Source organism: Lepus europaeus, chromosome 5 (genome assembly GCF_033115175.1).
Source record: "Lepus europaeus isolate LE1 chromosome 5, mLepTim1.pri, whole genome shotgun sequence".
NCBI classification, from domain to species: Eukaryota; Metazoa; Chordata; class Mammalia; order Lagomorpha; family Leporidae; genus Lepus; species Lepus europaeus.
This window is the reverse complement of record NC_084831.1, coordinates 121,892,956-121,907,589: the sequence shown is the minus strand read 5'-3', so window position 1 is coordinate 121,907,589 and position 14,634 is coordinate 121,892,956. Positions and strand designations below refer to the sequence as shown.

General features: G+C 50.6%; 1 protein-coding gene across 5 annotated transcripts in view; it reads left to right on the top strand.

Moving 5' to 3' along the window:
• The window catches only part of IQGAP3 (IQ motif containing GTPase activating protein 3), a 36,914-nt gene extending 35,521 nt beyond the window's left edge, over positions 1 to 1,393 (top strand). For all 5 annotated transcript variants that reach the window (XM_062192500.1, XM_062192499.1, XM_062192502.1 and 2 more), the window contains exon 38: positions 256 to 1,393. In XM_062192500.1, the coding sequence (XP_062048484.1) occupies positions 256 to 369 (114 nt within the window). In that variant the 3' untranslated portion in view covers positions 370 to 1,393. The remainder of the gene's footprint in view (positions 1 to 255) is intronic.
• The last annotated feature ends 13,241 nt before the right edge of the window (positions 1,394 to 14,634 follow it).

The window sequence follows — 14,634 nt, the reverse complement described above, 5'->3', positions numbered from 1 at the left end:
ATTCAGGGAGGCAGTGATGTTAAATCCCAGTCTCTTTGCTGCTTCGGGTTTTTGAGTGAGGAAAACTGAATCCAAGGCTGGCTCTGACATTTATCAGGTCACAGTCGCTGGCCCTTGGCCTCGCCGGCCTTGGTGGTGAAGTGGGTTTCACTGCCCTAGCTCGGTGGCCTGGAAGGCTCCGTGGTGCTGGTGTTCTGTGTGTCTGTGCAGCAGCCAGCGGCCGCTCACCTCCCCTCCCTGCCTCCTCCCTCCTAGGACCTCCTGCAGCTGCAGTATGAGGGTGTGGCTATCATGAAACTCTTTAACAAGGCCAAGGTCAATGTCAACCTTCTCATCTTCCTCCTCAACAAGAAGTTCTTGCGGAAATGATGGAGGCCAGGTGTGAGCCTGCCCCTGGTGCCTCGCTGGATGCTTTTCTTTAACACTAACTCAGCACCGTGCTGCCCACAGACACTGGGGCCCAGGACCCAGCACGCCTCGGGGAGTCTCCATCCTTCCCCGCCTGCAAGGAGTCTGCCCGCTGGCCACAGCAGTAGCTCTCTGGTTGGCTACAGTGGGCCCTGCCCCACATGAGGAACCCCCTGGTTTTCCAGCCTGGTGGTGGGTACAAACCTAGGCTCCACACGTTGGCCTGGGAAAGTTACTGCTCTCGTGCCTGCTGCTGCCTTCCCGCGGTCACCCCAATATTATAAACACTGCCCCGATGGCCTGATTTCCTCTCCACTTCCTTTTCTTAGCAGACCCCCAAAGCCAGGGCCAGGCTCCCCAGCCCCACCTCCCACCACATCAGCAGCGGCTGCGCCTGCCCGGCCAACGCCCCGGCCACTCAGCTGCTGTGACATCGTACACCCCTCGGCCCCTCGCCCTGGCACTGGGGTTTGTTGATGCCCCGTGGCCTGTGGCACTGTTGTTCTCCATGGCGTTATGGGCAAGCTGACCTTCCAGTAACCTCAAACCGCACTCCCCTGTTTATGGTCTGTTTTATATGTGGGTCACTGGGGTATTTATTTTCTCTCCCACCCCTGCACTCCCAACCGCTGAGCCGCCTTAATCATGGTTTTAATTCTCTCTTCTTTTTGCGCTGAGAAAGGGTTCTTGTTTCTCTATTCCAAGTGGTATCCACAGGACGCATTTAGGCCTTGGGTTTAAAGTCACCTCGGGGGAGTCCTAGGTCCCCTCCCACGTTACACCCTCCTGTCAGGGCCAAGTGCAGTCTTTCCCTTTTCTCCTCTGCCCTCAGGATTCTCAGGCCTTGGAGGCGACTCTCCCAGGCGATTTCCACATCCCCAGTCCTGCCCCTGCCACTGTCTTTCTGTCACTTCCACATTTTCCTGACTTCCTGTCCCTGTTGCCACAATTTTTCTGACTTCATTTTAATAAAAGCAGCTGCTACCCCCACATCTGTTATTTACCTTTTATTTCATCTCCTGCAAAGCAGTCCCCCGGGTTCTGGGCCACATCTCCCCGAGAGCCCGGGGAATCCCTCCTGCAGCCGCCCCTGCTCCTGCCCCTGCCCCTGCCCCTGCCCCTGCCCCTGCCCCTGCCCGTCTCCAGTAGGCCCCCTGTGCCTGCCTGAGCTAATGAGATGCGGCGTGTTTGCCCTCTCCCCTCCCCTGGGGACAGAGGAGGAAGGAATGCTTCGATTTCGGTTCTGTTTTTGTCAGCCACTCTGAAGCCTAGAACTGGGAGGGGAGCCCAGCCCGAGTTCCGCCCCACCCATTTTGCACACGTTCCCAGCAGGTTCTTCCTGGAGCCCTGCGCCCTGACACCAGAAGGGCCTGAACTGAGCTCGCCAGGCGCTGCAGGTCCTGCACTCCCATCAGAAGCCCCTCTCTGGGGAGAGAGCCCCCTCCTTTGCTCCCTGCTTTCAGGAAACAGGAGGGGAGTCCATGAGGGAGGAGACAGGACACACAGACATCTGCCCTGACGTTTGAACTCCCAAGCAGCCCCCGTTAGCACTCACGTTGGCGGGTGCAGTCGGCCCCCCTCCACGCCATTCCATTCTGTCACTCAGGATCTGTCTTGTTGTCACATCCAATCTCACTCACAGCCTCTTCCCCCTCTTCACATGTCACAGCCAAGACTTCAAGTGCCACCTTGCTCTGGGTGACAGTGACACATACCAGTGCATCCTGGTTTCTACTGCGCTCAATCATCATTAAAAATCACACTCCCAAACCAAATGGCTCCAACACGGTGCCACCGTGGGCTCCCCCACAGTGCCAGGACCACAGCCACGCCGTCACTGAGGGCTGCGGTAGTTACACACATCTGCCCCTCACGACAGCGTACTAGGTAAGCGGTCACCATCTTTGTCTAACAGACGTTGAAAGGAGCTCAGGGGCTCGGAACTCTGCCTGGAGCCCCTCAGTGGGTAAGGGGCAGAGCGAGGCTCTCCGGCCCCCACTGCCCCGAGAGTTTGTATTCCCCTGCATTTTTCTCTTCCTTCCACCAACCCTCTCAGTCACTCTCTTTTCTTTTTAAAGATTTACTTACTTATTTGAAAGGCAGAGTTAGAGGGAGAGACAGAGCTTAACAACTGCTGGTTCAGTCCCCAGATGGCCACAACAGCCGGGGCTGGACAAGGTGGAAGACAGTTTGGCAATGACAAAAATGGAAGTGCAGGTGCCAGGACAGCTCACGGGGGGAAAGCACAGTCTCTAACAGGACAGCTGGGATCCACAAGAAGAATGAAGTTGGACCCCTACCTCATATGCAGAAATTAAAACCTCACAGACCTAAGTGTAAGAAAATTTTTGGAGCCGTTGCTGTGGCACAGTGGGTTAATGCCCTGGCCTGAAGCACTGGCAGCCCATATGGGTGCCGGTTCTAGTCCTGGCTATTCCACTTCCTATCCAACTCTCTGCTGTGGCCTGGGAAGCAGAAGATGACCCAGGTGCTTGGGCCACTGCACCTACGTGGGAGACCCAGAGGAAGCTCCTGGCTCCTGGCTCCTGGCTCCTGGCTTTGGATCTGCGCAGCTCTGGCCATTGCAGCCAACTGGGGAGTGAACCAGTGGATGGAAGACCTTTCTCTCTCTCTCTCTCTCTCTGCCTCTCCTCTCTCTGTGTAACTCCGACTTTCAAAAAATAAATAAATCTTAAACAAAGAGTGAAGTAGTGACACACGCTACAACATGGAGGAACCTTGGAAACATTGGGCTATGTACAAAGACAAGATGCAAAAGGCCCAAATCATGGCTTCTCTTATATGAAATGTCCAGAATAAGCAGACCTATGGGAATAGGGAGCTCAGTGGTCGCGGTGGGCAAAGGGCCCAACGGAGAGTGACTGGCAATGGGTATGGGATTTCCCTGGGGAGAAATGAAAATGTTCTTTAACCGTTGGTGGTGATGGCTGCACAAGTCTGACTGTGGTAAAAGTCCTTCAATTGTATTCCTCATAAAGGGTGAACTTTATGGTATGTAAGTTATATTCCAGGAAAGCTTTTCTTTTTGACACTGTAAGTGCATAAAGCAAATGTTTGGTGCAGCAGTAAAAATGTCGCATGGGGGCTGCAGGCATTGTGATGTAGCGGGCAAAGCTGCAGCCTGTGTTGCTGGCAACCCATAGAGCACTAGTTCTTGTCCCAGCTACTCTATTTCTGATCCAGCTCCCTGCTAATGTGCCTGGGAGAGCAGTGGAAGATGGCCCAAATGCTTGGGCCGCTACACCCACAGAGCTCCTGGCTTTGGCCTGGTCCAGCTCTGGCTGTTGCAGCTATCTGGGGAGCGAACCAACAGATGAAAGATTCTCTCCCTTTCCCTCTCTTTCTCTGAGTCTGCCTTTTAAATAAGCAAATCTTTTTTTAAAAAACTGTCACTTGAGGATACCCACATCTCCTGTTGAAGTGCCTGATTCAAGTCCTAGCTTCTTTGCTTCTGATCCAGCTTCCTACTAATGCACTTAGGGGACAGTGGAAGATGGCCCAAGTACTTGGGCCAGCCCCTGCTACCTATGTGGGAGACCCAGATGGAGTTGCTGGCTGCTGACTTTGGCCTGGCCTAGCTCCAGTTGTTGCGGGCACCTGGGGAATGAATCAGCAGATGAAAGATTTCTCTCTCTTTCTCTCACTCTACCTTTTTGATAAATAAATACTCTTTTTAAAAATGAAAATGGGGGGCCCTGGTGTTGTATAGCGGATAAAGCTACCGCCTGAGATGCCAGCATCCCAATATGAGTGCCAATTTGAGTCCCAGCTGCTCCACTTCCAATCCAGCTCCCTGCTAATGTGCCTGGGAAAGCAGCTGAGGATAGCTCAAGTGCTTGGGCCCCTGCACCCACATGGAAGACCTGGAAGAAGCGCCTGACTTTGGACAAGACCAGCACTGGCCATTGAGGCCATTTGAGGAGTATACTAGTGGGTGGAAAGTCTCTCTCTCTCTCTCTCTCTCTCTCTCTCTCTATATATATATATATATATATATATATGTATGTATGTATGTATATATCTCTATCTCTATCCTTCTCTGTAAACTCTGCCTTTTGGATAAACAAAAGAAAGAAAGAAGAAAGGAAGGAAGGAAGGACAATGGATTTAAAAGGTAATTTGTTTGCAAAAATAAGTTTTCAATCCATTCATAGTTTTCATAATATGCATTTTCCGTGAACTTTTTAAAACCCTCGTATACCTGGATAAGCAGGCAAAGAGCTCTGGAGTGTTTGCTACCATAATCTCTGTAAAGGCAATGAACTTAAAAGGGCGGCCACAGGATGTAACGTTAAATAGCCAGCAGAGATGATGAGCTGGACGCACCTGTGCAATGTGGAAGCACTGTCAGTGTTCTGGGTTATTTGGAATGACACATGAGTGTGGCGGCGGTCGCCTTGGGGGAGCAGGACCAGCTTAACCAGGGCAGGCTTTCTGCACTGGTGCTATTGCTCTTAGGAAAAGGAAAGCCAGTGCTTTGACCCTAGAACTGTGATGTGAGCGACAAGGACCAGTGGCCTGGCCCTCGATCCAGGGGAGCACTTATCAAAGTGGACTCCACACGCTGGGACTGGCCCACAGCCAGATAAGTGCACAAATGGAGAGCGGGAGGCCAGCGCCGTGGAGCAGCAGGTTAAGCTGCTGTCTACAGCACCAGCAGCCCGTATCCAAGTGCCAGTTTGAGTCCTGACTGCTCCGCTTCCAAACACTTCCTGCTAATGCCCTTGAGAAGGCAGTGGAAGATGGCCCAGCTACTTGGGCCCCTGCCATCCACATGAAAGACCAGACTGGAGTTCTTGGCTGTTGGCTTTGGCCTAGCCCAAACCTGGCTACTATGGTCATCCAAGGCATGAACCAGTATGTGGAAGTTCTCTCCCTCTCTCTTTCTGTCTCCACTTCTCTCTCTCTGTTACTTTGTATTTCAAATAAATAAATAAATGTTAAAAAATGAAGGGGCCGACATTGAGGCACAGCAGGTTAAGCTGCTGTCTGCTATGCTGGCACCGCATATGGGCACTGGTGTGAGTCCTTTCTGCTTCATCTCCCTGTGAATGCACCTGGCAAAGCAGTGGAAGCTGTCTAAAGACCTAGGGACCCTACACCCACGTGGGAGACCTGGAAGGAGTTTCTGGCTTCAGCCTGCCCCAGGCCCAGCCATTGCAGCCATTTAGGGAGTGAACCAGTTGGTAAAAGATCTCTGTGTGTGTGTGTGTGTGTGTCCCTGTCACTCTGTAACTCTGCCTTTCCAATAAGTAAATGAATCATAAAAAAAAAAAAAAGAGAGAGAGCAAGCATTTAGAAACTTAACAGCAACCTGTCAGTAATTTTATACCTGAATATAATAAAAATGTTGAAGCTTATATTTTATAGCTCTCTTTCATTTCATTTTTCTAGTAACCAGTTTTTACTGCATTTTGCATAAATGTCGGTCTGTAACAGCCTGGGAATTTAGAAGTATGCCTCTTTCACCGCAGACTTTTTGAGAACTCTTCTAGAGGACAGACTTTAGCAATGCGACGTAAGAATCCATTAGCTTTGCCAAACTGAACTAGAGAGACTGATGCACAACTATAAATTGTCAATTTATAATAAAATAAATAGAAATAATGGAGTAGCTGAGTTCACACTCTATTTGCAATTTTAAATTTTGCTTTATTCATATAACCATGAGATACTTTTCATTTTTTTTGAAATTTATTTTTCCCAAATCTTCTGACTTTTTTAAAAGTCAGAGTTATTTGAAAGTCAGAGTTACAGAGAGGGACAGAGAGAGACAGAGAGAGTGAGAGGTCTTCCATCTGCTGATTCATTCCCAGATGGTCTCAGCGGCCAGGGCTGGGCCAGGCTGAAGCAAGGAGCCTGGAACTCCATCTGGGTTTCCCATGTGGATGGCTGGGGCCCAATCACTTAAGCCATCATCCACTGCTTTCCCAGGCCATTAATAGGAGCTTGACCAGAAGTGGAGCGGCTGGAACACGAACCGGCACCCATATGGAATGCTGGCATTACAGATGGCAGCTTTACCTGCGGTGCCATAATGCCAGATCCTTTCTGTTTCTTTAAAAAGAATATTGAGGCCAGCGCTGTGGTGTAGTAGATAAGGCTGCCACCTGCACCTTATAGGCACCTGTATAGGCGCCAGTTCGAGTCCCTGCTGCTCCACTTCCAATCCAGCTCTCTGCTGCGGCCAGGGAAAGCAGTAGGAGATGGCCCAATTCCTTGGGCCCCTGCACCCACATGAGAGACCCAGAAGAGGTGGCTAGAAGACCTCTCTCTCTGCCTCTCCTTATTTCTCTGTGTAATTCCGAATTGATTTTCAAATAGATAAATAAATCTTTTTAAAAAATATTATTAATGTCTATAAAATAGCTCATCTAGTCAATGTCTAATGTTTCTATGACATTGAACTGTTGTTTTGTTTTCAACTTTTACTATTCTGTCTCTAACAGATACCTTTGTGTACAAGATCTTCACTATATTTTTTTAAGATTTATTTATTTATTTGAAAGGCATAGTTACAGAGAGGCAGAGGCAGAGAGAGAAAGAGAACGAGCGAGCGAACGAGAGAGAGATATCTTCCATCTGATGGTTCACTCCCCAGATAGCTGCAACGGCTGGAGCTTCGCCAATCTGAAGCCAGGAGTTTGTTCCGGATATCTCACGCTGGTGCAGGGGCCCAGGCACTTGTGCCATCTTCTACTGCTTTCCCAGGCCATAGCAGAGAGCTAGATTGAAAGTGGAGCAGCCTGGCTGGCGCTGTGTCTCACTAGGCTAATCCTCCGCCAGCACACAGGGTTCTAGTCCCGGTTGGGGCGCTGGATTCTGTCCTGGTTGCCCCTCTTCCAGGCCAGCTCTCTGCTGTGGCCTGGGAGTGCAGTGGAGGATGGCCCAAGTGCTTGGGCCCTGCACCCACATGGGAGACCAGGAGAAGCACCTGGCTCCTGGCTTTGAATCAGTGCGGTGCGCCAGCTGCAGCGGCCATTGTGGGGTGAACCAACGGAAAAGGAAGACCTTTCTCTCTGTCTCTCTCTTTCTCACTGTCCACTCTGCCTGTCAAAAATAAATAAATAAATAAAGTAGAGCAGCCAGGACTCGAACTGGTGCCCATATGGGATGCCAGCACTGCAAGCAGCCGCTTTACTGCTACTCCACAGCGCCAGCCCCACTACATTTCTGATTATCTGCTTAGAATAGGTTACTAGAACAGAAATTAGTACATCAAAGAATATAGACATTTTGTAGTTTCTTCATTATAATATACAGTCCTAGGAAATTTTTTATTTTTTATTTTTATTTTTGACAGGCAGAGTGGACAGTGAGAGAGACAGAGAGAAAGGTCTTCCTTTTTGCCGTTGGTTCACCCTCCAATGGCTGCTGTGGCCGGCGCATCTTGCTGATCCGAAGCCAGGAGCCAGGTGCTTCTCCTGGTCTCCCATGCGGGTGCAGGGCCCAAGGACTTGGGCCATCCTCCACTGCCTTCCCAGGCCACAGCAGAGAGCTGGCCTGGAAGAGGGGCAACCGGGATAGAATCCGGTGCCCCAACCGGGACTAGAACCCGGTGTGCCGGCGCCGCAAGGTGGAGGATTAGCCTGTTAAGCCACGGCGCCGGCCATCTAGGAAATCTTTTAAATCTGTATTTATTGATTTTCCATTATTAGAGACAAAGAGATTTTTTTCCATCCGTTTGTTCACTCCCCAAATACCTGCAGCAGCTGGGGGCTAGTCCAAGCCAAGGCTAGGAGCCCAGAACTCAATCCCACCTGAGTGGCAGGGACTTAGGTACTTGAGCCACGACGGCTGCTTCCCTGGATGTACATTAGCGGGAAGCTGGGCCCAGAGGCAGACTCCAACCCAGGCACTCAGATATGGGATGCAGGCATTCCAAGTGCATCTTAACTGCTGCACCAAATAGTAGCCCCCAGGAAATATTTTACAAGTGAGCCCGCCTGTGGCCCAGCAGGCTACACTGGTGCTTGCAACACTGGCATATTACATTGGGGCGCCAGTTTGAGTCCTGGCTGCTCTGTTTCCCATCCAGCTCCCTGCTAATGTGCCTGGGAAGGCAGCTGATGATGGCTCAAATACGTAGGCTCCTGCCACCCACACAAGAGACCCAGATGGAGTTCTTGGCTCCTGGCTTTAGCCTATCATGGACCTGGCTGTTGCAGCTATTTGGGGAGTGAACCAGTGGAGGAAGATTTCTCTATCCCTTTGTTTTTTCCTCTATGTTGCTCTGCCTTTCAAATAAGCAAATAAATCTTAAGAAAGAAAGAAGGAGGCCGGCACCGCGGCTCACTAGGCTAATCCTCCGCCAGCACACAGGGTTCTAGTCCCAGTTGGGGCGCTGGATTCTGTCCGGTTGCTCCTCTTCCAGTCCAGCTCTCTGCCGTGGCCTGCGAAGGCAGTGGAGGATGACCCAAGTCCTTGGGCCCTGCACCCGCATGGGAGACCAGGAGAAGCATCTGGCTCCTGGCTTCGGATTGGCGCAGCGCTGGCCATAGCGGCCATTTGGGGGGGTGAACCAACGGAAGGAAGACCTTTCTCTCTGTCTCTCTCTCTCTCTCTCTCACTGTCTATAACTCTACCTGTCAAATTAAAAAAAGAAAAGAAAAGCAAAAGAGTGAGGCCAGTGTTTGACCTAATGGTTAAATTGCCCACATCCCATATTGGAGTGCTGAGTTCAAGTTCTGGTTCCTTGGCTTTGCATTCAGCTTCCTGCTAATACAAGCTCCTGGGAGGCAGCAGATGATGGCTCAAGAGCTTGGGTCCCTGCCACCCATATGCATGACCTGGACTGAAGTGTGGGCTCCTGGCTTCAGCCTGGCCAACTGCCAGCTGTTGCAAGCACTGGGGGAGTGAACCAGTGGATGGGAGCTCTCTCTGTGTCATATCTATCTCTATCTCCATCTCTGTCTCCATCTCTATCATCTATCTCCCTCTCTCATTTCTCTATCATCTCTCTATCATCTCTCTAACTCCATCTCTGTCATTTCTCTGTCTCCATCTCTATCATCTACCTCCTTCTCTATCATCTCTCTATCTCCAGCTCTATCATTTATCTCCCTCTCTATCATCTCTCTGTCTCCAGCTCTGTCTCCCTCTCTACCATCTCTGTCTCCATCTCTGTCTCCCTCTCTACCATCTCTCTATCTCCAGCTCTGTCTCTATCTCCCTCTATCATCTCTCTATCTCCATCTCTATCATCTCTATCTCCATCTCTATCATCTCTCTATCTCCCTCTCTATCATCTCTCTATCTCCATCTCTGTCTCCATCTCTATCATCTCTCTATCTCCCTCTCTATCATCTCTCTGTCTCCATCTCTGTCTCCCTCTCTACCATCTCTCTATCTCCAGCTCTGTCTCTATCTCCCTCTATCATCTCTCTATCTCCATCTCTATCATCTCTATCTCCATCTCTATCATCTCTCTATCTCCCTCTCTATCATCTCTCTGTCTCCATCTCTGTCTCCCTCTCTACCATCTCTCTATCTCCAGCTCTGTCTCTATCTCCCTCTATCATCTCTCTATCTCCATCTCTATCATCTCTATCTCCATCTCTATCATCTCTCTATCTCCCTCTCTATCATCTCTCTATCTCCAGCTCTGTCTCTATCTCTATCATCTCTCTAGCTCTAGCTCTATCTCATCTCTTCACTAATGTGGCGTAAGAGGATCCCTTTCTCCACAAGGAACACAGAGTTAAAACACCCCTGGCGGGGAGCAGGGCATTTGGCCTACGTAGTTGGGGTCCTGGTTAGGATGCCTGCGGCTCACCTCCAGGTGCCTGGGCTCCATGGCTGCTCTGACTCCTGACTCCAACTTCCTGCTAAATGCAGACGCGAGCAGGCAGCAGCGATGACCCCAGTGCTCAAGGTTCTGCCTCCCACGTGGAGGACCAGGCATTCAGGGAGTGACCCGGCAGCTCAGAGCTGTCTCTCTGTCTCTCTGCCTTTCAAATAAATAACTTTTAAAAATATATATTGGGTCCTGGCACAGAACAAAGAATAATGGGAAAAGCGGTGAAACCGAATAAATGCTGGGGTTTAGTTCACGGCCATGTGCTCCTGCTGGCTTCTTGGTCTTGACAAACATCCCACTGTAATGTCGGCAGTTACCCTAAGAAGGAACTCGGCGAGGTGTACACTGGAACTCTTTGTACCGTCGTTGCAACTTTGCTGTAAATCTAAAATTATGACAAAATTAAAAGTTTATTTTAAAAAAAGGTGTTGCGCCAATTTACAGCCCCACTCAGAGGGCATAGAGGTGTTAGTCTCACCACACCCTCGCCAGCTGCAAGGATTTTGAAAAAATTTAATCCTCCCGCAAATATTTGGGAAGTGCCCTGTGTGTGCGGGCTACGGCGCTGAACAGAGCGGACCAGACCCAGCGGCCGCACAGAACTGACACCGTGGCAGAGACGTGGCAGAGGGCGCCGGCTGCAGCGCATTCCAAGTAACCAGCGCTGGGGGGAAGGGGGACAGCAAGGTGAGGGACAGCAGGCTGGAGGGGAGCGGGGAGGGGTGGGCGGCACCTTTAGGAGAGTGATCTGGACAAGCCTTGAGACGCAGGGGATTAAGCTCTGCCTAGGGTGCCAGCATCCCACACTGGAGCACCAGTTCCTGTCCCTGCTTCCTGCTAATGTGCCTGGGGAGGCAGTGGAAGATGGCCCAAGAGCTTGGGTCCCCACCACCTACATGGGAGACCCTGGTAGATTTCTGGGCTCCTGGCTTCAGCCCAGCCCAGCCCCCATTGCAGCCCCAGCCCGTGGTGGCCATTAGGGGAGAAAACCGGCAGATGGAAGATCTCTCCCTCTCTCTGTGTGTGTGTCTCTTCCCTCTCTATCACTCTGCCTTTCAAATAAGTAAATAATATAGGAGAGGATTCACAGAGAAGGAAACATCTCAGCCAAGACTTGGAGAAGGTGACAAGGTGAGCCCTGGGGGCCTGGGAGGTCAGGTGGGCTGCCCGGCCCTGGATGGTGCTGCAACCTGTAGTCCTGCGTAGCAGAGACAACCCCCTCCGCCGACGCTCACCGAAAGCTCTGTTCACATTGCCCAGCCCCTAGAAGGGAGATGCATCTACATCACAAAACAGGACACTTCCAGGTTCAGGCAATGAGAACCCAACATGCGATTCTGCAATCTTCCTTTTCCCAAGGTGGCATCTGTGGTCCAGTCGGGGCAGCTGTAGCATGGAGGAGCCCCTGTCGGCCGGGGCTGTGAGACTCAGTGCCTCCCCGACCGGCCTGGGACTGGCGGCACCCGGCAGGGTCAGCTCCTGTCTGGCCCTGAGACGCTCATCATGTTCTGCTCCTGAGACCCGCGGGGGTTACACCTGCAGACTGAGTTAGTCCACCAGGCCGGACGCACAAGGACTCGGCCCTGACTCTGCGTTAACCAAGTGTATTGTTACTTGAAAAATAGAAACATTACTGTTTAGCTTTTCTTTGATCATTAGTAAATGTAGTAGATTGTACTTTCTTTTTTTGCTGTGACTTGGGAAGGCAGTGGAAGATGGCCCAAGTCTTGGGCCCCTGCACCCGCATGGGAAGACCTGGAAGAGGCTGCTCTTCAGATTGGTGCAACTCTGGCTGTTGCAGTCATTTGGGGAGTGAACCAGAGGATGGAAGGCCTTTCTCTCTCTCTCTCTCTCTCTCTCTCTCTCTCTCTCTCTCTCTGCCTTTCTGTAACTCTTCCTTTCAAATAAATAAATAAATCTTAAAAAAAAAAAGTGGAACGGCTGGGACTTGAACCAGTACCCATATGGGATGCCAGTGCTGCAGGCCAGGCCTTTAACCCACTGTACTACAGCATCAGCCCCATAGATTGCACTTTCTAAGGTAGCCATAAAAAAGTCTCCCATCCCCTCCCATGCTCCTCTTGCTTTTGCACTGCACACCCCACACATGCCTCCATTGAGAAGTGGCAGCTCTGCTCCCTCCCCTCATATCTGGGCTGTGGAAGTGAGTTATGTGACTTCTGAAGCTAGGTCATAACAAGACAGGTGGCTTCCGCCTGGGCCTATTGGAACCCCATTGCCATGCTGAACGGGGTAAGGCCACAGGAGGTTCAGCTTCCCAGCCGAGGTCCTACTGACAACCAGACACACGAGGAAGTCTTTGAGATGACCCCAGCTCTGGCTGCAGGTGACTCCAGCCACCCTCTGTGTGCAACGACATGAGGGAACCCCACTGAGAACCACCTGGCTGAGCACAGAAGTCCAGAACACAACAGCAATCAGGTTTTAAGCCACTGCATTTTTAAGGCCATTTGTTACACAGCAATAGAGAACTGGAAGAATAAAGCCGAACAGTCTTTTTTTGTTTGCTTGTTTTAAGATTTGTTTGTTTTGGGGCCAGCGCCGTGGCTCACTTGGTTAATCCTCCGCCTGTGGCACCGGCATCCCATATGGGCGCCGGGTTCTAGTCCTGGTTGCTCCTCTTCCAGCCCAGCTCTCTGCTGTGGCCTGGGAAGGCAGTGGAGGATGGCCCAAGTGCTTGGGCGCCTGCACCTGCGTGGGAGACCAGGAAGAAGAAGCACCTGGCTCCTGGCTTTGGATCGGTGTAGCTCTGGCCATAGCGGCCATTTGGGATTTGGGGAGTGAACCAGCGGAGGGAAGACCTTTCTCTCTGTCTTTCTCTCTCACTGTCTAACTCTATATGTCAAAAAAAAAAAAAAAAAGATTTGTTTGTTTTTTGAAAGGCAGAATTACAGAGAGACAGAGAGATCTTCCATCCCAGATGGAAGAGATCTTCACTCCCCAGATGGCCACAATGGCCAGGACTGGGCCAGGACAAAGCAAGGGCCCAGGGGCTTCATCTGAGTGTCCCACTTTGTGGCAGGGGATCAAGTACTTGGGCCATCTTCTGCTGCTTTTCCCAGGAGCATTAGCAGGGAGCTGAAGCAGAAGTGGAGCAGCCAGGACTTGTACTGGTGCTTTTATGGGATGCTGGTGTCACAGGCCATGGCTTAACCCACTGCACCACAACACCAGCCCCTCTTCCACTGCCTTCATCTAATAAATTGAAGACTTTTTGCTAGAAGCCACTACCTTCTGGGCAAGCCTGCCTTTTGTCTTTCCAAATAAAAGTGCTCAAGTGGATGAAGTTATCAGAGATGACCCTCCAAGTCAACTCAGACTCATTCAGATTTCTGGACAGAGCTGTTCCATGAACACAGAGCAGACATGTAATAGGTATCTGTTACATAAACAAATAAGACTGTCCACACGCCTCTATCTTATTTAAAAGATATTATAACCAACCCAAATACCAGAAATCCAATCAATTAAATCCTTTTCTTATAAATTTTACTTTTCGCTTCCTTTTCCTTCTCTTTACTTTCCTTTTCATCTAATAAAATACATATGTACACTCTGTATGTAAAAGACACAAGTAATACATGCACAGTAAGGTAAAACATACCTGCACCCGCCTTCCTCAGAGGTAAGCCTGTGGGTTCTTCCAGGGCTCTTTTCTGTACAGTTACCCTCAAGTATAGAACTTGCCACCTTCTACCAGAACGTAGGCTCCAAGAATGGCTACAACACTTCCCATCACACAGTTGCTTCTACAGTCTTGCCACTCGTTGTGAGGTAGAGGCTCTGTCCCCTATCCTAGAAGTGGGCAGGCCTCTGACTGCCTTGACCAGTATATGACAGCGTGACACTAGGTGACCCCAACCCTAGGCCTTGCAAAGCAATGTTGAGTCCTCTTGGCTTTCTATCTCGGATGCATGCTTTTGGTGCCCTAGGCCTTCTTGTGAGAGGTGTGGCTGCTGGAGAGACTACCAGCTGAGCCTAGGGGGAGAAAGACTGCTGCTGTTCCAGGCTACCTGCTGGAGTGAGCCCAGTCAGAGGGCCAGACATGTGAGGAAGACTTCGAGAAGACTCCTGATCCTTCAACCACAACAGCATGGACCTGCTTGAAAACCACCCCGCTGAGCCCAGTCACTCTTCCAAACCACACATCGTACACGCATACACAAAGCAACTCTTGTCATTTTAGGCCACCACTGTAAGAGTCGATCATTGACCAGTACACAGATACCCACATAGGCTTATTTGCATACGTGGCCTATGGTTATATAGATTGCTCTGAAACTTGCTTTACTCATTGACGATTTGTCTCAGACGCTCTGCATCACTGGGCCCAGATCTACCTCAGGCTTTGTAGGGCTGTGTGGCATCCCAGAGCTCAGATGTTC